Consider the following 24611-nt stretch of genomic DNA (forward strand, 5'->3'; position numbering starts at 1 on the left):
AAATATACAGAATTCTCGGGACACTTTGATAGCTAAATAGCCAACGCGTGCATTGTGCACACATGGCACATGCACCGTGGACTTTCAATGTTATAGCGCCACCAACGTCGGAGAGGAGAAAGTTTTAACGTGGAACCAGCAATTCCTGAAAAGCCAACTTTTTTGTCCGGGCGAATTTTGAAATTTTGAAACTATGGTTTGGTTTGTTATTCAATTTCCTCTGCAAAAAGTGTCATTTTGTAGTCTGAACTGCTTTTAAAGGCGAGTTTTTCGATATTTTCTGCTTCAATTCTCCCCATTGTTGTTCACCCAAGCGTAACGAAAGATAGCGGCGTTTAATCCTCCGTAAGCCTCTGAACATTTTATTGTTTGGGAGAGACCGAACAAAGGAATCCAACAAAAGAAGTGGTCTCTTTTTCAGCCGAGGTACCATTCTGTGTATGTGTATGGAAAGGGAAGCAGTGTGCAAAACGGCTCGTATTCGCCTCTAATTCCCCGTACAGACCGCGTGGGTTCCCTTTTCATTCATCCTATTCCTTTCGCGGCACACCTTTCCTCCTCTCTTTCTATTGGCTCCTTGCAATCACGTGGTTTTCTAGAATCTATTAGTATTGCGTATATTCCTGTCATTTCGTCGGCGGGTTTTCAGCCGAACAGTATCGTACCGTCAGTCTCCCGGTGTTGCCAACATAACACGTGCATTTAACCTTGCTATGACGCTCAGAATGTACAAGATCTGAATATATCTTTATGCAGTTACTTTATTTCTTCTAATATTCTACATTATCGTCCAATGTGAACAACTGGCTACTGTAAGTACTGACTTCAAAATAAAATTTCAAGGGCAACATTTTAATTTCCTTTCCTCAAAATAAAAACTGGGTGTGGCACAGTGAAGTCAAATTCCTCAGTCTTACTTTCAGCCTTGTGTAGGTCACAAGTTGAGTTTATTTTTCATTACTAGTTGCTGGTTCATTCTAAGTGTCTCTTAAGCTTTCTCAAAACTTTTCCCAGAAAAAAACGTTGCACCCTTGCTCCACTTGAACGGTTGTGAACAAAGTCTATTGGGGAAAATGTTTCTCAGTTACAAATTCATGTCTTTCCATCAGTTCTCTGACTGACCTTTATTCGAGTGATATGATGGCAAAACGTGGAGGCACTCCCAAACGATTTAAAATAGAGGAAATTTACCCTTTCAGTTTTCCTCAATAATGGAGTCAAATATTTGTTCATGTGGGAAATATGTTCTTTGATAAAAATATGACAACTAAAACTACAGAATCAACTTGTCCTTTATATTTTCGGAAATGACAATGTGAACCAATTTTTAACTGGAGACAAACGTACACTTGAGATCAAACTAGTGCACCTTTTGGCTTTGATTTCTCAAAATCAAACCGTGCAACGACTTTTGTCAAGTAAGAATCTTTAAAAAGCTAATTTAGCTTGAAAAAATTGAATAACTTATTGCAGTCAAAATAAAGGAAGATCCATAACACAGCCTCGTGTGAATAGTGATCAAAGAACACTGTAAGATGTAAATTCAATTTATACATGGAATTCAGTTTTAAAGCTCAAATATTTCTCTATTTTTCCCCTTCATCTGAAACGAGTCCATCTTCACATCGGGTCCTTTCCGTACTCCAACATCTGTGTGATCTTCAAGCTACTCCTGCCTTCGATAAAATGGACCAATTGATGTAGAACGTTGCTGAAGACATCTTGAACTCAATCTCGTAATCAGGAGACACTGAAGACGACAGACAGCCAAGCTGAAATTCCTGCCTGGACAAGAGAAATGAAGCAAATTGAAGCACTTTCAAATCTGAAAAGAAATTGTTTTCAAATGAACTCCACCATTTTGATCGCCTTGGCAGATGTGCATTTGAGCAAAGATTTTACTTTGCCCATCAACTCGAAAAGTTCCTCCAGCAATGCAACAGTTGATTTTTCAATGAATCTAGAACAATTGACTTTAAAACACCTTGGCTCTATACTTTTAAAACATTTTTAAAGTTGCCCTTGCAAATCTTTAAAATGGAACACCAGACTCCTGAATTCCACTTTATCAAATTGCCAACAAGATTCACGAGTGAACTTCAGCATGAACTCTAACTTTCAAGATTGATTTATACCAAGACTTGCTGGTAACATTTTGTAGAATGAAAAAAAAAAGTTTGGTTTTGGAGTGTCTGGTGCACTCCTGGTGTGTTTGAAGATTCTTAAACTGAGGTAAAAACTTGCTCCAATTTCTGAGACAACCTTTACTAGCTTTCCAATGCCTTCTCATAAGCCATAAATAACTCATAGCAATTGCTAGTGCATACACAGTCCTTGTGGCATAAACTGTGTCAGAAACTTTTAGTATCATTAAGTCTAATTCGGTGTGTAAACACTGTGCGCACAAGTCCTTACACAATTCTTTCAACTTCAACGGAAATTGGAGAATTTTTCGACCTCATCTGTACTCGAATATTTACTTCCAAGATGAGGCTTTGCCAGCTGATGTTCCACAACCTTTCAGAAATGTTTCGTTCATAAATCAGTCTTGCCGTGTCAAAGTTTATTTCCAAGGTGCCCACAAAGAAAATCATGGAAAAATATTTGTGCTTGGAATCTCATTGCCCCAAATTGTCAACAGAATATTTGAAAAGCAATTGGAGAGGGTGAACTTTTGACAAATTCATAATTCATAGCCTTGTTATCGCTTATGTTTTCAAAACGTCTTAGAAAGTACATTGACTCCAAAGTAAAAACCATGTCATGCACCCAAAACTCGGAAACAAAATAAAAACAGCACCACAGATAGCTTGCCTTAACATCAACTGGCAATTTCTCAACTAAGTGGTCAACCAAGGATATTTGTAACCTGTTACTGAAATGATGAGTCTATTTGTTGACGAACATGCCCAGAAAAAGGATCCAAAGCATATTGAAAACAAAATAACTGCTGCCAAGCTCTTAATGCAAATTCAAATCAGAAGTCATGAAAATACTTCACTATTTTATCAAATGCGCTTGCAAGTTGCATAGTACCATTTCAAAGTGTATATTGACAATAACTTGTCTTTTCGACAATTGAACAGCCAACAAGTAATTTCAAAGATGAATACAGGGATGATTCAATTATTCAGACTCGTTGAAGGTAACAGGTTACAAAATTGAAGGTATTGCTTCTTACCATATCAAGTGACCTTTGACCAATGAAGCTTGCGTCTATGTTATTGTGCAGCGACTGGCTCCGTTATTCCTGCAAAAAATTAAATAGAAAATTAGTATCAAATCCATTCAGGCGCGTGAGCTAGAACAAAAACGGACACCATCCCAGGTTCAGGCATGCATCTCGGTGATAAACCTAAAACAGTCCCCATTTTGGTTCAAAGGTCACTGATTAAGGTAGGCAATGATACCTTGCATGGCTGCAGTGAATTTGGATACGCGTCCTATGACCTAACCTTGGGTAGTTTGTATATGATCTCCATGTATAGAGGTTGTATATAAATTACAAAGGTGTGACCATAGATATGCATATTCATGATGCAATGTAGCCACTTTAGGGGAGGAGCCAGAAGTATGTGCATAGTAGGGGAACTACAAAGGTTTCTGGAGTTGAACTTTGACACTAGAAACTTTTGCAGTTGCCCTTCCAAGACCAGCGCGGGTTTCTGGGTCCATCCTCTAAAGAAATATCCTTGGTTGACTATTTTCTAGACGCCCTTCCCTCCTTACATGGAGAGGGTTTTTTTCTGTGAGAAATAAAGACAAAGGACACCTTATTCAAATTTTCTGTGTGAATTTATTCTAGGGGACCCCTATTCATTTTTTTCTTTAAAAAAAAAAAAAAAAGCAGCAGTGTTGTGCTAAACATACATTTGCTGGTTGGCGCCCTCTACTGTCTGGGGTGTGTGACTGTCTGTGGCCCAGGACTATGGTTGATATGCCTACTGTTCAGGGAAATCCACTGATGTGTCACTGGCACTCTGCACCACTGGTATCCTGCACTACATAATTAAAATGCATTTCACTTCATTAAACTAGCAAACAATGGCCAAAAACAAAGGTCAGAAAGGATTCACTGTTGCCAACCTAATCTTTGCTGAGTCTGTATGGGGTGTTTCACGGACGTCATCCCCTGTTCGGGCAACCAGGCTGCAAAATTTATGAATGTGTTTTGGAAGTGAATTTATTTAAAAAAAAAAATGAGAAAGCTGTTTTGGATTGGACTTTTCTACTTCATCTCCAGTGGAGTCCTGGACCACCAAAATGACAACCACCTCAGCCTAGATGATGACATGCGAATCAGAAAAACACATTCTAACATGGCAGGCTACTTTACAATTTGACTACATTTTGGAGAAAAATTAACCTGAAAAACCCCACTTTCTAAAGACGTTCCACTGAATCAAATGCACTGAAGTGCAGTTCTGGTAGATAATTTTGTTTTGACTTGTGATGGAAGAACCACACAATCTATGAGAATTTCACTGAGTAACATTTCCCAAATTTGTCTGCAATTTTTGTTGTTTTGAAAAACAAACCCCACAACATTCCATGTTTAGACAGTGTGACCGACAAATAATTGTGCGTGATAAGCAGAAAAAAGCTGTGTGGTTCAGTTTTCCTTCCTTACCAGAAGTCTGGCAAAGCCTCTTAGGCGATACTGTAGATGACATTGGGTTTGTTAATGGTCTACTCCTATGAAAAATATTCTACATTTATTCCTATCATTTTATATTCCTATCATCATATTATAAATTCAGAGCCACAGAGCAAAATATCGATCCTCGGGATAAACAGACACTTTTCATGGAACTAACTAAATTGTTAACTTTTCATAATCTTCCTTCAACTAAGATTACAATCACTTTAAACACCCTGATGTACAAAATCTAATGAATTCAATCCAATGTGCTTTAGACTAAACCTGAAGCGTTAGTAACACCTGTTAATATTCTGCTTACATTGTTTGACAGCTAAACATGTATCTGATACTGCAAACTCAACAATAAATTGCACTTTGCCTCTGACCTCCTTAATACTAGAAAAAAGAAACACATTTTCTTTAACTTAAACGAGTGCAATAACACTTAATTAATGACAAGTGAGTGGCATTCCTGGAAATCTGCCCAAATGACTATGTTCAAACATCTCCAATGTTAATGGTCACATACATCTAGCTAACTTCCTCTAACAGATATGATTGTTAATGTTGATATTAAATACAAAGATTCCTTTTAACCCTAACAGCCCTGAATCCTCCAATTTTAATATGATTTTGCACACACCCTAGGGAGTTACGGTTAATAGGATAATCTAAGTTTTATTGTTAAATGCTTTCAAAACATTGTTTGTTTAAGGTTACTTCTACTTGACTAAAGACTCATTTTTTCTACTTTGATTTTAACTTTCTAGAATGTTTACACTTTGAGGATGCCCCTATCAATTACCTCCAAATCCTGATGTAAGTTTATTGTAAATTTAAACTATACATTTTTCCTGACAACAGTAACTTATCCGGTTACCAATCTTTCATGTTTCATGAGAATGTTGTATTTTATCTTGTATTCGCTGAGGGACAGGTACATGTATTGTTGTTAGTAATGCTGAGTACTCCAGTAGACATAAACAAATCATCAATCCTATCATTTGACTATCCTCAGGAAAATTAAAAACTTACAGAAAACCACCTCACCTTGTAGTCCTAATCATTAACTACGAAGTTTAACTCTCTAGAAGAATTTCATTAGTATTTGAATCCTGAAACAGAAATTTAATTATTTTTAAAAGATTTTGAGATTTCCATAAATAGAACTAAACCTTCGTTTCATAAACTATCCTATCAAAATTGCTTTCTTGAAATTTTGTTTTGCTTGTCCAGTTTGACATGGAAATAACGAGGTACTTCTTTATCTTTCTTAAATTTACTTGTGGTGAACCAAATTGACACTTTTAAACACTACGTTAGATGATCCTTTGTTGCTAATGCATACCTACCAGTATCATTTCCTACGCACCATAAACCTTTATACTGTCTACTCAGTTTTACTCCTTTCGTTAGCAATCCCAATGTCATCTTTGATACCACCTTTAAGGAAAACAATTACCTCCAAAACAAATAAAACCCAAACTCAAATAATTTTGTAGAAGTTAGGTAAAGTTCAGCAGCCATATTTGAATGTCTTTCCTCCAAATCTCACACCAACACCTGAGAAGAAGCCACTATCATTCATCAGGTCTAGAGCCCCCTCAAATCAGAAGCAGATGTCCTCTTTGATAAAGGTTTGGTCATCATGACCCTGCCAAAAAAAGCAGCCTGTTTACACAGGAACAAAGAGTGACGGGTACCAACTTAGGATAACAAAATGATCAAAAAATGGTGAAAAAAAGTGCAATGGTCCTCAGTCCGTCACACCAAGCCATACAGGGACCCCAAAGACTTAAGTAAGCAACAAGAATCCTTTCTTTCCTATTCTTGAGAGTTTGAGATTTTTGGGTGAAATAGCATGTCAATTATGTGAGGCAGGACACCGATGGGTTAGAGCACCAGCGACACATACAGTCAATTTCTCTAAACAATAGGTATATCAACCACAGTACCTGGGCCACAGACTGCCACACACCCCAGACAGTAGAGGGCGCCGACCAACAAACGTATGTTTAGCACAACACTGCTGCTTGTACATGCATGTAGAATGGGATTTCATAAATACATTAAAAAGACATTTTGGAAACATTTGGCAAGTAAGATAATGTGAGAACCACTCCCTTGACACAAGCCATTCTGAAAACAATTCTGAAAAATAGTTTCAGTAAATACACACTGTTGATGAATAAAACAAATAAATATATGTAAGTTGAACAAATTTTCAAAACTACACCACATCATGCATGAACTGCAGAAACGTGGACAATGATTTGTAAATTTCAAGGTTTTAGATTCTACTAAAATTGCTGTACTTAAACAATTTCTGTTTGGAATTTTGAAAAGTGTTTGTCTTGGGGTCTGTGTCTGAGATTCAATTTGTGGGAGTGATTCTCATCAATATGCAATAACAAACATCCAAAGGTATGGTTCAAAACATCAAGCATCCTCAATTTGTAGCTGATCAGAACACAGTTCTTAGAGCTGGAATCTTACGCGCAATCAGCAAACCGACTTAAATGCAATGGTTTTGACATTGTCTTCGAGTCAATGAAATGGCTAAATTAATAAGCAGTGCACATCTGTGTTTACAATGTACCCAAAAAGTCACTGTTCTCTAAATTCTGAGATTTCAAAATTCAAAATTTTCAAAAAGGAAAACAGATAAAAACATCTTATAAATGTAAAAATATGTTCTTGGAAATCTTTACTATAATCGTAACACTTGAATTCTTGAACCATACCTTTGATCATATCCCTCAAGATGGATCCATGGGGATGTGTTTGGAAAATCCACAAACAGGAAACAGAAAAAAAAGCAAACTTACACACCAGAAATGGATAATTATGACATCCTTACACACAGCAGGGACAAAGTTGGAAACATCTGTACATCAGGGAAGGGACAAAGTTGGAAACATCCCCACTCCAGGGGAGGGACAAAGTTGGAAACATCCCCACACCAGGGCAGGGACAAAGTTGGACACATCCCCACACCAGGGCAGGGACAAAGTTGGACACATCCCCACACCAGGGCAGGGACAAAGTTGGGCACATCCCCACACCAGGCCAGGGACAAAGTTGGACACATCCCCACACCAGGGCAGGGACAAAGTTGGGCACATCCCCACACCAGGGCAGGGGCAAAGTCCGAAGCATCCCAACTCCAGGGCAGGGACGAAGTTGGACACATCCCCACACCAGGGCAGGGACAAAGTTGGGCACATCCCCACACCAGGGCAGGGGCAAAGTCCGAAGCATCCCAACTCCAGGGCAGGGACAAAGTTGGACACATCCCCACACCAGGGCAGGGACAAAGTTGGACACATCCCCACACCAGGGCAGGGGCAAAGTTGGAAGCATCCCCACACCAGGGCAGGGACAAAGTTGGAAGCATCCCCACACCAGGGGAGGGACAAAGTTGGATACATCCCTAAATCAGGGAAGGACCAAAGTTGGACACATCCCCACAAGAGGGCTGGGACAAAGTCGGAAGCATCCGCACACCAGGGCAGGGACAAAGTTGGACACATCCCCACACCAGGGCAGGGACAGAGTAGGACATATCCCCACACCAGGGCAGGGGCAAAGTTGGACACATCTCCACACCAGGGCAGGGACAAAGTTGGAAGCATCCCCACACCAGGGAAGGGACAAGGTTGGACACATCCCCACACCAGGGGAGGGGCAATGAACAATGAAGAATTTCTCAACATCTCTGTACAAGGGAAGACATCAGTTGAAGTATCATACACAAGAAAAGGCCAAGAATGTAAGAGATATACCAACATGAGAGATAAAAAAGACCATTCACTGAACACAGCATGGATCCATCTCAGTATAGTTTAAAAAATGTTTACCAGGAAAACTCAACGAATAGCAATCTTTGTTAGTTGTTTCAATAATTTAAAATTTCGATCTGTATACTGTTCTTTGTCTCGGAATTTTGTCAATATTTAACTTGAAACTTATAAACTTTGTACAACTTTTTTTTGGGGGGGGATCAGTCTGATGTTTATTAAAGTGTATGCTTTGATGCAATCATTCTGAGTTATATGATGTACATACTTTTTGCAATGTCACTGGATTCATTTGAGTTTTCCTGTAACACTTTATGATTTTCCAAGAATGAAAAACACAACAATATCTCATGTATCACTTGCAGAAAAAGAAGAAATAAATTTATCCTCAAGCAAACTTGACAAACAATGTTAGGGCAAGTACCATCATCACTGAGTTATTTATCACAGGTAAATGCAAGGTAAGATGATATCATACAATTGTATCAACCAATCAGCATTAACGATTTAAGTTTGCTTGAAGATAAAAGGCATTACAGACATTTACAAAACAAAAGCTTAAAAACCTATCCAAGTTTTTTTACTCCTTTCCTTGTGAAGTTATTTTGCTTTTGCTATCAATGGGACTTGATTTTGTGTTCAGCATTTCATAGATAAAAACAACCGCTCTGGTGGAAATTTGGATACTCATCAGACTAAAGACTGACGTTTGGAAATGATCCAAAATTTTGGAAGAGTGCATATATTCCATGTTGTTATTTTTTTCTCTTTCATCAACTCAAGATGGGCACTTTCTGTTCTAAAGATTGGAGTAAAAATCTAGGATAGCTCAAAAAAGGCTCCAAAAATATCCAAGTTTACATCATAATGACCTTTCAAAATCACCCAAATCTGAAATGTTCTATTTCAGAACAAACTTTCAAAAATCTTCCTGTTTTTGCTTTTTGATCCTGGTCAAACATGTAACCATACACATGCATTGAAAGAAAAAACTAAACTGAAGATTTTTAAGAATATATCTCCTTAATTTGAGGAAAGGTCAGTGATAAACTAGGATATTTTTGACACCTTAAAAACTGCAAATGTACAAATGATTCTTTTTTTACATTTCTGATGAAAACGGACGGCTGGACTTGGAATCTCTGGAGGCAAAGCTGTTGTCATGGTAATGAAGGATGTCGCTGTTTACCTGCATCAACGGCAAGGAGAAAATAAAGTAAAGTGAGAAATGCATCTCTGCAAACAAATCTAAACAAAACTCTTGAGTACATTGATTTCAGTTTGAAAGTCTGTGCCAAGTTTTCTAATACAATGCAATTCTCGTATAACAAGATGCTCAATTATTCCACAATTAAGCTCAATTATATAGTTACAATGAAAAGAAACTGTCTAGCTATTATCTGTTCATTTTTAATACCCATCACATTCACAAATCACTCATTGTGGGATTAATTTGTTCCAAATCTTCCAAAAGACACCAGTATTGTGATGAGCATAATGAAGCTATAACTTGAAAAGTTTGCTTTAATTCAAACCGGTGAATCAGAAAGTATCCAATGACCAATGTTTGAGCAACAACCTCCTGTCTGAATGACTTCTTCCCTAAGTCCAGGAAAATCTACACACACTGGTCCAAGGTTAACTCCAAGACTTTGTCTTACTGTAGGTCTACGTATGTATACAACACTATAAGCATGTGACACTGGATATAGGAGCCTCAGACATGGGACTTTTGGTATGAACAATTTGCCAAGAGGTCATTCAGAGTCTTTAATGACACAAAGTAACTTGGACTAATTTAACAGCTGAAACTAGACACAAGAGACTGGAGAACTTGGACCAAGCTTTGTTATATGTATTTCATCTTTGAAATGAGTGATTCAAGTCCTGAAGCCCCAAATTTTAATTTAAAATTTTTTCACATACATGTACGCTAGAGGTTAGAGTCCGTATAAAAAGAATACTACCTTGTAATAAAACTATGTTGAACTCACCTTGCAGGAAATGGCTGGTTGTATTTGTCTTCAAGGGGTTTTCTTGGACAGGTCAGGATGATAGCCTCACAATGGCCAAGGGTCAAAGGCACCACAAAACATTTGTCATTTTGTGGGAGATTTACCTAAAAGGAAATCGTCAAGGAATTTAAGCAAAAGGAATGCACAAAGTGGAACCAAAAAAAGTTTTAATTTCAAGAAAACATAAAAACCTTGTAACTACTAACAATCCCCTGGCTCAGCTATATGTATGAATATTGTGAGGTTTTTCAATTTCTTTGATGATCTATTTCCATTTACATGTACAGTGGAGAACTAGTCATTCGGAAATCAAGAAAGGCATGGTGGGGTTAGAAAGATGTTTTTATCTGCATTTGTGAGTAGTACTTGCAGGTTGTGTCTGAGGCTTCATAAGACCTCACCTCAACATGATTTGCATTCAAAGATGACAGTGACTGTGTGGAAATGAAAAGGCATATTTGATAAATATAAAGGGGGAAAATCCATCCAAAGGTACACATCAAAAGCCTTTGAGCTTTGGTATGCAGTCTACCTGTGCTAATCCACTGCATGATTGGTATAGACTTGAAGTAACTCTGATGCCTGACTACTTGCTGGTTATCTAGCATGACTGGCTTGAAAGGTGACTGGCTGGTTGGTAGGCTGATTGGTTGACAAGATGACTGGCTGGCTGGTAGGATGATTGGCTCACAAGATGACGGGCTGGTTGGCAGGCTGATTGGCTCACAAGATGACGGGCTGGTTGGTAGGCTGATTGGTTGACAAGATGACTGGCTGGTTGGTAGACTATTTGGCTCACATGATGACTGGCTGGTTGGTAGCTGATTGGTGCACAAGATGACTGGCTGGTTGGTAGCTGATTGGTGCACATGATGACTGGCTGGTTGGTACGCTGATTGGTCAACGGTGTTGTCATCTGACATGGAATGACCTTATTGAGTTGGCTCACTGATGGCAGGCAACATGACACCTGTTCCAAGTCTTCTGTAAGAGATCAGCCAATAAAACAATACAGCACTTGAACAGTAGTCGAATATTTGAGTTTTTTAACCCGACCTCTCCAGCCTATATGTACTTTGGCCTAAAAACCCACGGACACATAACTTTGCATCATTTGTTAAAGTGGCTTGCCTGCCCTGTGTGAAAAGATCCGACAGGTCTCCCCAAGGCCAAAAGCCTGGGAGTCTGTGGTTGCCAGTCACTACAAGATTCAAAAGTGGCACTGTTCAGAGGGACTAGATCCCATGGTCTCAACATGGCCAGTTTGTTCAGCTGCTGCTGACTGCCAAGTGCATCAGATTGAATCAGACTTTTTCACCTGACGGGGTTAGGGTTCAAGGCCACAAAACATATTTCGTCCCTCATCAGTAAGCTTGGTAATTACGTGTACATCTCAATTTTTCAAGGCTAAAGTCAGACGATGGCCAGTCTACCAGGCTACACCCCTGTCTCAATGTTCAAACTAGAAAAAAAGGGGAAATTTTGCAGAAAAAAAGGTTGCTGAGAGCCCTGTACTTTTCTCACCTAAAGTTTATTTATTTACCTACACTGCAACTCCTCAATAGGCACTGCAATTCATTTGCTACACAGATTCCACCCCTGTCTCAATGTTCAAACTAGAAAAAAAGTGGAAATTTTGCAGAAAAAAAGTTTCTGCGAGCCCTGTACTTTTCTCACCTAAAGTTTATTTATTTACCTACACTGCAACTCCTCAATAGGCACTGCAATTCATTTGCTACACAGATTCAATCTCAACAGTCACTGCCATTCATTTGCTACACAGATTCAATCTCAATAGGCACTGCAATTCATTTGCTACACAGATTCAATCTCAATAGGCACTGCAATTCATTTGCTACACAGATTCAATCTCAATAGTCACTGCAATTCATTTGCTACACAGATTCAATCTCAATAGGCAAATACAGTCACATTCTTGTTAGTCTCAAACGGTGATAAATGCCAAGATTCCAATGAGTGTTGAACTTAGCTTTGTGTCTGGAAACTAGACACACATGATGAAGCCATGTGTATCAGTGAAGAACCTAAATTAAAACTCCAAAGTGCTTATCTCGAGTTGCGCATCATTTGTTGCTTGTGAAGCAATGATTTCAGACTCCATCCCAACAAGTTACATGTATTGTGGTTCGCTACTTTCAACACTGTTTAAGATAATCATGCTCTGGGGAAAGGAACATTTCACACTAATAATAAAAATAATAAAACTGCATTGATTTAGCGCATTATGAATTTAAGATTCCTCAATGCGCTTTACAAACAAAAACTTGATCCTTAATCATATTCCAACACTTAAAATCACATGATTATCATCGATACATGTACATTTTAAAATCCCTAATTATAAAATAGCACAAATTAAACAGGCCAGCTAAAAAACAGGGAATAGTTTAGGAAATGCAGCTCAAGCAAATTAATTGAACTGCTTGGTTGAGTGAAGCCATTACTAGAGAAATGGGGCTCCTAAGAATCTAATCTGAAATGTACAATGTACATGTACTGTACACACTTTTTGAGTTCTGGCAGCTTATGTTGTCCCATTGGGGAATTAAGAAAAGATGTGATATGAACTTACATTTTGCATTTCTGTACATACCAAAAATGCAATCTCTTTTCCTAGGTGTACATGTGACTCAGCATACATGTAATAAGATACATGTAGGTACATGTACGCACATTTGCACAGTACATGTACGTATACATGTATGTACAGGCCTTGATAACGACTGGACTTCCCTTTGGAATTGCTGTAAAAAAAAGTGTTCACCCCTTTACTAAGGGTCACCTATTTATCTCAGCATAGTACATGTATGTATGAGATATGGACATTGTGTATAGTACGTGAACATGTACAAAGAAACATGTACAATGTGAGTTCGCTGCACCAGCAAAAATGACTACAGTACATTTGACAAAGTCATTAAACAGGCTTGGGGGTTGAAAACCAACTTCAAAATGGATATAAAGGCAAGATATGAACATTTATGTGGCAAAAACTTTGTGTCCATGGGTAACTGCCCACATGGTGAGCTTGCCAGCCAAAAGCTGGGGCAAATGTCAACTTTCTTCAACTGGGAATCTTTTCAAAGGCTTATAATTCCAACATTAAACTCATGTGTGGTTATTTTCCTTAGGCAGACAGACCTTTGCCCAAATAACAAGGATAGAAAAATGTAAGTCCCTAAACAAAATCTAAGGCTTACAGGGTATCCTCAAAAATTGATTTGTTTTTATTTCCACCGATAAATAATTTCAAAATTCAGGGGGCAATAACTCTGAAAGTATGCAAGAGATGGTCTGAGTAACTTGGACTCTACAAATCTACAATTTTTTAAACATAAGGGTCCAAGTACTTTGGCTTTCCTTCACATTAATTCATTTCATCATTTATCATTCCTTATCATCGTTACTGGAATCTTTCACTTGATCCTAAGCCAGGCGCATTAGACTGTCTTTTGAAGGACCATTTTGAAGGTGAATTCAGAGGATTTTGATTCCGGGTACGAATTATTTTGAGTGAAAGGAATTAATGGGATGGTAAGCCCATGGGAGGTACCTGGACCCTACTATAAACCCCACCATGTCCAAGTATTAAAAAAAGCGATTTGTAGAGTCCAACTCACTCTCGTCAAGAGACTACTTTTGATGGCAGAGTCCAAATGCCTTGGTTCAAATCCCCCTATAGGTACATGTACCAACACGCAGCCTGTAATTTAGGATTTTTTGTGGTTTGCAAGAGTAAAATAGTGAGTATGACTCCAATTTGGGGGAGGCTTATCTCAGGGACCCTTTGGAATTGAAGCCAAAAATTTTGCATGTGGTCATACCAGATTCTGCTGCATTCTTTAAAAAAAAAGAAAATTGAGTCCAATCTGAGTCGGTTACCATGGAACCTCTGGGTGAGTTGACATGGAATGACCCTGCTAGTAACTTCAGCACTTCCAGTACATATTTATTGCTGATACAGCATGAGTGATTTTGCACAATGGTAATCGGTACTACTGTAGGTATTCTAGGAAGGAAAAGGGGGCAATGTTTGGTCCATTTTCTTTCCCATAATGCCTTTCTACCATTGCGCAAAATCGCTCATGATGTATCAGCATTATTATATAAGGATGCACCTGTCAATTGCAATTTGCATATCCAGCCCCGGGGGACCCAGGACTTTCCAAAATGTAGCGGGAATGTACCCCAGGGTGTCAAAAAAAAGTGCACCGCCGGCCAGGACAATAGCGGGGACTTGCCCAGAGTTGTACAATGGCTGCCCCAGGATGACAGCAGGGACTTGGCCGGGCTTGTACAATTTGTGTCACCGTCTATCGGTAAAATTTTATAGCACTAAGCCTCAATATGAAATACAAAGTGTTTCCCCTACCCTGACAGATGAAAACCTGACAAAGATGACGCCTCATTTTGGGATCAGTGCGTGCAAAATACAGACCTTTCTTTTTTTATAAACATTATTGCCACTTTCTATGGACTGCTAAATGAATAAAATGTGTAATTTAATCTTTCAACCAAGTAGCACTGGTCACATGTCTTTTGGCAATAATTTCAAATCATTGGTTATCTACATGTACATGTAGATCAATCTTCAATATACAAATGAAGTGTTGTGATAATTGTTAATTGTCTCGTGTGCTGGCACTGGCCATGGCCACATGTACATTACGAGTGTTTCAATTGGTCAATTGGTCTCCACACAGTGCGTAACAAATTTTGCTATTGGATTAATTTCCGTAATTATTTCTGAGATGTCCGCTAAGAAAGAGTGTAACGATTTGGGTCGTCAACCCCCTGATTCCAGTGCATCAGATATGCGGATGAATGTTTTGCCAAAGTTTGGGATAATTATAGCAGCTGCCCGTTGCTTTGCTTTATTTCCGTGGCATTTTACCTGCACTTAGGGCGACTGACTCGATGTCATCTTAGCAATGACCCAGAAGAGTAGAGGACTTTTAGAAATTAATGAAAGTTATTAGTTATTTATTTTTAGTTGTACGGTTGTTGCGACACAACCCCGCATGCTAGGGCAGGGAGAGTGCGGGGATTGGTCACAACTTGAACGCCCGGCACGCCAGGCCCAGGATTGGGCGGGGGTTACCACAATGATGCCCGGCATGCTGGGGCCGGGGATCAGCCGGGGAATACAAAAAAGGGTGCCCCGCAAATTACGGGAACTTGGCCGGGACTATCACGCTGGCCCTGTTTTATCTTCCCCGCTAAGTCCCCGCTAGTCCTGGGTCCCCCGGGGCCAGGATTACAATTGACAGGTGCATTAGGCTTACCATGGAGGAATACATGTACATGTAAGTGTGTTCTGATTCCCCCATGGCCCTACTGACAAATTTGACGCGAGATCCAGCGCGGCCGCAGAAGTTGGCATCTGGTCCATTTTTTTTCCTCTATAGCTAGGTCTATGTACCCCTAGAAATGTGGGCTCCGACGTCCGTAGGACCCCACAGTTCTGGGGGTAAGGTCTATGGACTTGCAAACAAATTTGTTACAGAGCCACACCTGTACCATGTATATGTTCTAATTCTGAGCCACGCAGGCAAGTAAAATTGCAAAGGACTTACCGCCCTCATGACAGTAAATACGAGCTACCTGTATATATGCAACCACACAAATGACTATGAAGCCAAACCACAACTCACAACCATGCAGAATGCATGACATCTCAGATGCTCAACCAACCATAAAAACCTCACGTGTGAAATTACATATAGGCTCCTATAAGTTAACATTCAGGCTTTTTTTCCTAAATAAAAAACCTCACTGTCCACAATTTTGACCCAGGATTCGAACCCACACCCCATGCATCACAAACCATTAATCTGTAACTGCTTGACTACAATTCACACAAGCTAACGGTGTTTTTACTGTTGATATACCGATGAACGGCTGCAATGCGAGTCTAATACACATTGGACATGCGCAATACAAACACAACCACTGTGGTTTGGCTTCATACGTATGGTTGCGTGTAGCGTTAGGCCTAGTTTTCAGACACAAGCAACCAGTAACATTAACAACTAACTACATGTACTAGCCAAGTATAGTAGCAACATTAACAATACCACAGAAAAGAAGCTTCTTAAACACGCCGTCATACTATATTTTTGTGGACACAGGATATTTACCGTGCTTTTTATCCTTACAGCTGACAGCCGACTTAAAACTCATTTAATTTAATGGAAAACTGAAATTATAAATTAAGCTCACGTTCTACGCTGTACACTTGTCAACCGCGCCATGCCTACATTCTTGCCAAATATATAACGCCCTCTATTGAAAAAAATAACAGCGCCATCTATTGACATATAATACAAGATCAATAAATAGCGCCCTCTTTTGAAAAAAGCAATGGCGCCCTCTATTGACTGATAATCGATCTTGCGCAATGGCCCTGAATAATAGCGCCCTCTATAATAGCACACAGATTTTTATTTTAGTGACAATAATTGTTGGTACATTTCGAAAAATAGCCGAAAGTTAGAAAACAAAGCTTCGCTGCACTTTGATCAGCTCATATCTCTTTTAAAAATAACGGCTATCTGACCAAAAAAACTATCTTTGAAGTTGGACTCTTTTTATCACGTTTTCGAGCCCGTCCAAGCTAAAAGTCAAAGTTGGCAAAGAAGCCATACTTTGAAAAACGCTCCATAAATGAAATGGCGCCCTCTGCAGTTTCGTGTAGATTGAAATTACTAGTATAGCGCCCTCTAAAGAACGCTTGACTTTGTCATCGATTATTAGCGCCCTCTAATGAAAACTTGCCCCATTAATTTTTTTTTTTTCACTTTTACATAACTTTTTACATTTAATGTATTCTTGACCCCATACTGATTGTAAGTTCTCCACAAAACCTTTGGGAGAAGAACGTTGGGAAAGGGGGGGCAAAAAAAATTAACTGGAAAACGATTTTTTTATCCATCTCCAAAAATTTTTTTTCATATTTGAGTTTTTTTACTGAAGTACTAAATTGCTCCACTTTTAATCCTACATATTACTATGTAGAACTGTTATTCATTTCAAAATTATTTTAACTAACATGACACATGCACACTTGCCATTTTATATTTGAAAAGACATTGGCCCAAAAGTATCACTTTTTTTTCTGGTTGACTTATATCTTCTATAGAAGGTTTATTTATTAAGAGCCACATTGTCTGGTTAGATGGCAGAGTATCTTCAGTGGGCAATGTTTACAGAGAAATCAGTTTATTTTCAGTTATTAAAAAATCTCCAAAAGGTTGGGTTGTTCATGCCATATCCCTTTCCGATGCTTTACCCTTTCAATTTGTCGGCAAAATGCGATTAGACCTGCTTCAGATGTCCATTTCACTATATTATACAACTGATTCAATAATTAAATTTTTAAGTAATTTTTTGTTTGAATTACTTGTTTTAATGTTGAATAATTTATTACTGTAAGCCAACCACAAAAGTCCAAGGTCCTACGGAACTGAATATTACAGCGGCAAGTGGAAGCAGTTTTTGGTTCGGGGTTTTATTTTACTGTGCCAACTTTTTCAGCATATTTTTTAAATGCTGATCACAAAACCTGTACAGCCAAATTAACTATGAATGCACGATACATCCATTGAAACACATTTCAAAAGTACCCAGTATTTTTATAACGATGTTTTCAAGTAATTACAAAATGGTTATTGCATTTCAGGTAAAACATATCTGTATACTTCTATTTAAACGTTTTCATAACAACTTTTTCCCAATAAAATAGGCAGTTCAGTTAAAGTGAAGATTACAACTTCAGTTAAATTTTAAAGTGTCACTTTTTGATTTGACCAAGTATTTTAAAAACTTTTTATTAAGAGAAATTTCAGTTTTACCCAGGCATTGCTTAGATGTTGAAAAGTGTAATTATTGAAAGTTTCATTTCAAATTCAAAATGTAATTAGATTATCACTCTTGTTTTTCCAAACATTCAAATTTGTGAAGAGTAAATGAAGATAATTAAGCAAATCATTTCCCTTTTGTATATCAACACTAGAAATGAGACGGTATTGTCCAAACAAGACTAAAATTAAACTATATTTTCTCTCTCAGTTAAAAAAAAGTAACAAAAAGTCAATTCACTTGAGCTTTTTTAAAAATCATTTGTTTGTTGAATGAAAATGTCCGATTCTTTTCTTTTAAAACACCTAGCACCAACAGTAAGAACTGCCAATCTCAGTCTTGGCGATCCGTTCACAAAAATATTTACACTTGGAAAATCAATGCGCTATTTCAGTACCGGTAATTAATTTGATGCAATGGAGGATTGGGGCCGAGGCAGCAGTTAACCCATTCCCTTCACCTGAGGCATTTTCAAATCTTTGTTTTCCTTTCCAGACAACATAGCCTCATCTCCGAACCACACGCGCCAAATTGAATGGAAAATTTCCACCAATATGCGAACGGTATCAGGCTTGGCACACCGCCCCAGAGACCGATGAAATACAGCACCAGACCCATCTGGAAGACATCACTCAGCTGGGTCTGTGGTGCTGCATCCTCCACCAGCTCCGGGGCGATGTGCACGTGATAGCGCCCCCATCGCGCCTTCTGTGCTGAGGTGAGGTAGTGTACCCAAGGATGGCTCGCCAGGGTACACAATCCCATGTCAATAATACACGCACACCAGGAGCCCCCAACATCACGGACCAAAATGTTATCAGTTTTAAGGTCGTTATGAAGGAGACCCCTGTCGTGCATGTATCGTAGACCGTCCAGCACATCCAGCGCGATGCGGCACCAGGAAGACGGGGCAAGATGTAGACGGTTGGGCCCTTCCAGGGCATCCGCCAGGGTCAGCGACTGGCCAGTAATGGAGTTCCCAATGAACTCCATTACAAGTCCTTGGTGGTGGCCAGCCACTGCCAGGCCAAAAAAGAAAGGGAATGACGGATGCCCTGAAAGAAGGCCCATTGCCCTCGCCTCCCTCAGGACGGGAAGTCGGTCTAAATCTGTTGTTGTCCTCATGTATTTGACGGCCACTTTGTTTCCACAGAATGTCTCCAGTTGAACGGTTCCAAAAGCACCGCTGCCCAAGATGACCCGGCCACAAGTTGGATGCCGTAACTCCCTCAGGTCTATCCTTGGGACCACCGTGTTCATTGGCGGCAAGAATATCTCCATAGCTATTGTTGGCAAGCTCAGTTGGAGAGGTACCGCAGGTGGCAGTGCGTGATGAAATGTCGGCAGCGGTGCTGGGGACTGTATTTGAGGCGACTTAGGTGTCTGATGTGAAGGTGAAGAAGTTGGATGACTTGGTTTCAACAAGTGCAGTTGTACCCTAAGAGAGCAAACAAGAACGTCAAATTCCCTTAGTCATCGGCAATGATCGACAAATTTTTGTTCAGGTCCACCATCCCTATGTCAACAGGCCCAGACATCACTCCCTCCTTTAGAGAACATTTTGAAGCATTGTGTACCAAGAGATCGACTGTTTAGAGACATACAAATCTTTTTCAAGTTACTTATTTCATTTTCAATATATTAACTGACTAGGGCAAAGATTTTGAACTTACCCATTTGTTTGCGAAGAAGGCACATTCAGCTGGGATGTCGTTACCAGTGACTGCTGACCTGTTGCACTACAAGGAGACAGTGGCAAGGGACTTTGATGGCCACGTGATGAGACCGGCACAATCGATGAGACCGACCCAGCCGGTAAGGCAGCAGAGGCGTTGGGAGAGTTGGTCAGCAATGCGCTGTAGGGATCATTGGGATCAAACAAACAATGAAGTACATGTATATCTGTGGTAGTCTGCGTGTGAATGACTGAATAACCATTATTGAAATTGATAATTGTAATAATTGATAAATGCAATTCCTTCAGTCATCATCCACGATCATCTAAGTTTTGTCAGGCCAACATTTGTGCACATGTTTATCCAAAGCCCTTGACATCACTGACTCCTTTGCAAGCTCCCATTGCAAAGCACTCCGTACCGAGAGATTGTTTTGAAATAAGTCCTTTTATTGTTAAATATTTTACATTTAGCAGGATACAGGGAACAGATTTTGAATGTACCTACTCTGGCGCATTCCATTGGGATGTCCTCACCGCTGATTGCCGGCCTGTAGCACCGTAAAGAGACAATAGTTGGGGAGTATGATGGCCAGTTGAGACTGGTGCAATCGCTGAGATCGATCCAGCCGATTATAAGCCCCATCATCAGGGGGTCCCAGGATGACCTTGCCACTGGTGGGCAGTTGCATCGCACAGGGATCTATTCTTTGAACCCCTGCCTTTATAACGCAGGAGAACACCTCCAGTCTGCAATGCTGAGATGTAGGGACATTAGGGAGGCTGGAGTCCTGCTTGTACTATCGACAGCAGCGCTGGACACTGTATTGAGGGTTGTTTGTTGAGGCGGCGTTGATGGTGTCTGATGTGATGATGACGTAGGGCATTGCTGTTGGTTTCTTGCTGATGGTTGATTCTGTGGCCAGCAATGATGGGCAGATTCCTGGGGAATGCCCCCAACCATCTTGCTGGTGATAGAGGGGTGGACTTGATCCTTTGACCTATGGGAACAAACAAGGATATTGCATTCTCAGGTAGGTATGTCTGAATCAGTGAATACAGGCAATTCACAAAGTGCTCCACCAAGAGTTTGTCAAAGAGAGGCCTTTTCACAGTGCATTATGGGATAAAGTGTTGACAAAATCTTGTTTACTAACTGTCCTGTGCACGGAAAACTTTAATTTGTTTCAAATATTTCTTTATCTTGGTTGAAAATTCAAAAGTGCATATTGCAAACTGGTGTTAGGAAGCCAAAATGATGTTTTTTGTGTGCACGGAGCAGGGAATGCCTGAATCAATCAAATATCCCCAAATTACGTATGAAGTGCACTAAATCACAGCAAGGTGTCGACCGTAGACTTGAAAAGTGGCTTGTCTATGCCAAACTCTTAGTGGTGCACTGTATTGTGAATTGCCCCTATATTTACATTTACTAAATTAATCATTGGAAAGGGATTACCAGAAACACTGTTTAAACAATACCCATTTCCTGGGGAAGATTGTCCATGAGACACTGATGATATGCCTGAAAGGTGACTGATGGTGAGTTGGACTGTGAGGTAATGATGGGGGAGATTGGGGGCCTGGTACTGGTGCTGGTGAGGTAGACAGACTTGGTAAGGAGAGAAGTGGACAGCCTGATAACAAAACCCTGAGGAAACAAACAAGAAATAGTAGTCTTCTTGTTTGAATTATGCAAAAGTTTGAATGGAAAAATCTGAAACATAATCATAACTAGTCAAATAACTGAAAATGGTCATCTACACTGTCTCTTTTGACTAATTAACAAATTATCAGGCATTGGTAGTTTTAATTCATTAGTCATGAGAAAAAAACTCACTTTCATAGTTTTGCATGGTGCTGTAACTGTCACCAATAACTAGATTTTGCCATATTTCACAGATAGTAAAGTATTTGCTAAGTCCCATCTCCACAACTAGGTCTGCTTTTCATGTAGACAAATATCCTTTATTTTGAGGATTCTACTAATAAAATACATGTAATTTATGAGGGTTTATCGCATGCATTGGTCCCCTGGAAGTGCACTACAGACAAATAAAACATCCAATACAGTTCCACAACCAAGGATAACAGGGAACAAGTATCAACCTGCTTTCACAGTTCACTTTTGATTTAAAAGCGGAACACAAAAAGTAAATTCATTCATAACAGTTGAACAACCGAAACCTTGTCTGCATGCCATGCTCCTTTATGAGATGCACGCTAGCTACTAATTTCAGTTTCTGATTTTCCATTTCCACACCGTCAGGCAAAAGGTTTGAATCTAAATAACATTAAAAAACAAGCAAAGATAAGACCGACTTCAACAAATATTTCAACACTCTCATAATCATTCCATAAATTACACTCCCCTGTCTTTCATCTTATTATCTCATTCCTACTGTACATGTATATGGAGTTAAAATCAATTGCATCAAAATCAGCCTTGCTATTTCAACGACTTTTGTAGCTTTCTTGGGAAGAGCTGCAATAGATTAAATCTGCATTTTGCACTGAATCTTAAAAGTTAGCCACTGAATTGGATTTATCAAATACCCCATACAACAAGAAGAGGTGCAGTTCAACGGAATGCTGAGCAAAGCATAGATCCAAATTTAAGGCTTATAAATGCTCGGACTTGAGTTCACTTCAACATGCAGAAAATCAAAGGACAAGACAAAAGACAGAGGCTTCTGGAGTTCACATGACCAAGTTCCTGTGCATCCAACTTTTTTGAAAAAAAAAATTAATAATATGATTATTCCTCAATTCCAGACTGTACTCTGTACAGGTGCCAAAGTATGAAAATCATATACTGTTTACACATGTTATTCTCTGATGTAGACAGAAGTCACTTTCTTGCTCTTTTCATATTGATTAGATTTACATGACTTTATTCTATCTGATATATCAATCCACTGTGAAATTTTGTTTGCTGCTAACGTTTCCATCATCACTCCATGAATTCCCTTCCAGCCTCCACCTGGTACAAAGGGTAGGCTGATTAAGCTCATATAGACCCTTAGCTGGCATGGATGTGCTTACGTTTTTCTGTAAGCCTAGTACAAATAATTAAATTTCAGGAGAGTTTATTTTACCTTTCTGTTCACCTTCTAGCCATGCCCACAACCTAAGGCAAAAATGGGGACATCATCCCAGCATGATGTCACACAGCCCAGCATGGCAGAGCATGCCTAGGGCATATTATACTAGGATAGGCCTAAAGACATGAAAGATGCACTTCCAATGTTGATTGTGAAACGAATGGACATGATGAAAAATCTACTCTTTCTTGTAGAATGCATCGTTCACATTACACACCATACGTAAGCCTACGTCATGTACTGTACTATAGGCCCTAAATGATGAAAGTTGGCCTAGTACGTGCATTCTGGACTTACAGGTGGCAGGCATGATGTGTGCTCGCATGGTGTGATCGACGACGGCGTTCAAGCAGACCTTGTCAACCTGTGCTAGACGTGGTCCAAGAAATTGACACGTTAATTATCACTAAATCATCTTCATAAATAGCAGAACTCGCAAATAAATCATCTCTATTGCTGTAACTCCTTGCCCAAGCTGAAAAGCTTACATGTACTTGACGTTTGTGCAAATGTTGAGAACGATCAGACTATGGCAAAAATACCCAGAATTCCACAATAGAAACTTCGTGACCTTTGAACCATGCCGGCCCAGCGCTAGCGCGGGTCCAAGGTAACTGTCTACGGCTGTTTTTTTGGCATGAAAGCCAATTAGAAAAATGGTGTATGTATGCCAAGTGCATTTCAGATAATGCCGTTTACTGTTAAGAAAACTCACAGTGAACACATTATCATGCAGGACTGGAATCTAAAATAATGATTATTTATGCCCTTTTTGAATTTCACCCCGGTGTCGGGAGCTGGTTTGAGCAAATAGGTGACAATGCAACTTTATCCATATTCTTGTAACGCCACTCGTAAGTGAAAATTTAATTCATAGATTTGAGAAAAGACGTCGAAATTTAAAGCTAAAAGATCTTGCCCTGATTTTAACGCCAAATGTGACTGCTTATTAGGGACAAAATGGAGGTTCCTAAGTTGATGGGCTGTACTACCCTAAATGACTTTTATATTGAACACTAAATTATTCAAAATGAATTTGATCGGAGTGTGAGACATGGGATTTCTAGACAGATATAAAGTTGGAATGGGTGTGCAGCAGTGGCGTAAATTTGTGCCAGATATGGGGGGGGGGACAGAGATTAGGATGGTGGGTGTGGAATGGTTTGCTTTGTCATGGAAATTGGAAAGGTGGGTTGAGGGTGGGGGGTCGCTGACACTATACAAGGGGCGATGTTCAGGATACAGATGTACATCTGTAATAATGTATTACCCACACTAATTCACCAGAAAGGTATGTTAAGTTTAGGCTTTTTTCATTTGTTCTCCCTTGTTTTTTATTAAATACATTTTAATGTCCCTCCCCCGGTCAAAAGCTGGAGGGGTGTGACCCGGCCCTTTATAGTATCCCCTGGGAATTTACGCGCATCATGAAAGAAATCTTTATTGGATGAGAAGACAAGGGTGTGGCTTACGTTACAAATAGACAATAAAGTT

At 39.5% G+C, this 24611-nt stretch overlaps 1 protein-coding gene and 1 long non-coding RNA gene across 12 annotated transcripts; one reads left to right on the top strand and one right to left on the bottom strand.

Annotated features, from left to right (window-relative positions):
• The first annotated feature begins 465 nt into the window (after positions 1-465).
• LOC147799208 (uncharacterized) lies at positions 466-3776 on the top strand. Its single transcript, XR_015425328.1, has 2 exons — positions 466-812; positions 1614-3776. It is a non-coding gene; the product is annotated as an uncharacterized LOC147799208 (long non-coding RNA).
• On the bottom strand, positions 630-23680 carry LOC110988700 (uncharacterized). 11 transcript variants are annotated; one of them, XR_015425321.1, is made up of 9 exons: positions 23415-23661; positions 20518-21664; positions 20012-20194; positions 10990-11441; positions 10437-10561; positions 9549-9631; positions 3871-6671; positions 3182-3250; positions 630-1785 (listed from the first exon to the last, which is right to left on the bottom strand). XR_015425321.1 is itself a non-coding variant. In XM_087137126.1 (5 exons), exons 3-5 carry the CDS (start codon positions 20529-20531, stop codon positions 18810-18812), a joined length of 1164 nt encoding a protein of 387 aa, XP_086993252.1. In that variant the 5' UTR covers positions 20532-21664; positions 23415-23481; positions 23606-23680; the 3' UTR covers positions 17667-18809. The 11 variants fall into 11 exon arrangements, 6 of the variants coding, with proteins under 6 accessions (XP_086993252.1, XP_086993251.1, XP_086993253.1 ...); XR_015425322.1 differs by having other exon boundaries at positions 3871-4001; positions 23415-23660; XR_015425320.1 differs by lacking the exon at positions 3871-6671 and having other exon boundaries at positions 630-3250; positions 23415-23659.
• Between the last annotated feature and the right edge of the window lie 931 nt (positions 23681-24611).

This window comes from Acanthaster planci, linkage group LG05 (genome assembly GCF_054643075.1).
Source record: "Acanthaster planci isolate LZ-2023a linkage group LG05, COTS_SCS, whole genome shotgun sequence".
In the NCBI taxonomy this organism is placed as follows: Eukaryota; Metazoa; Echinodermata; class Asteroidea; order Valvatida; family Acanthasteridae; genus Acanthaster; species Acanthaster planci.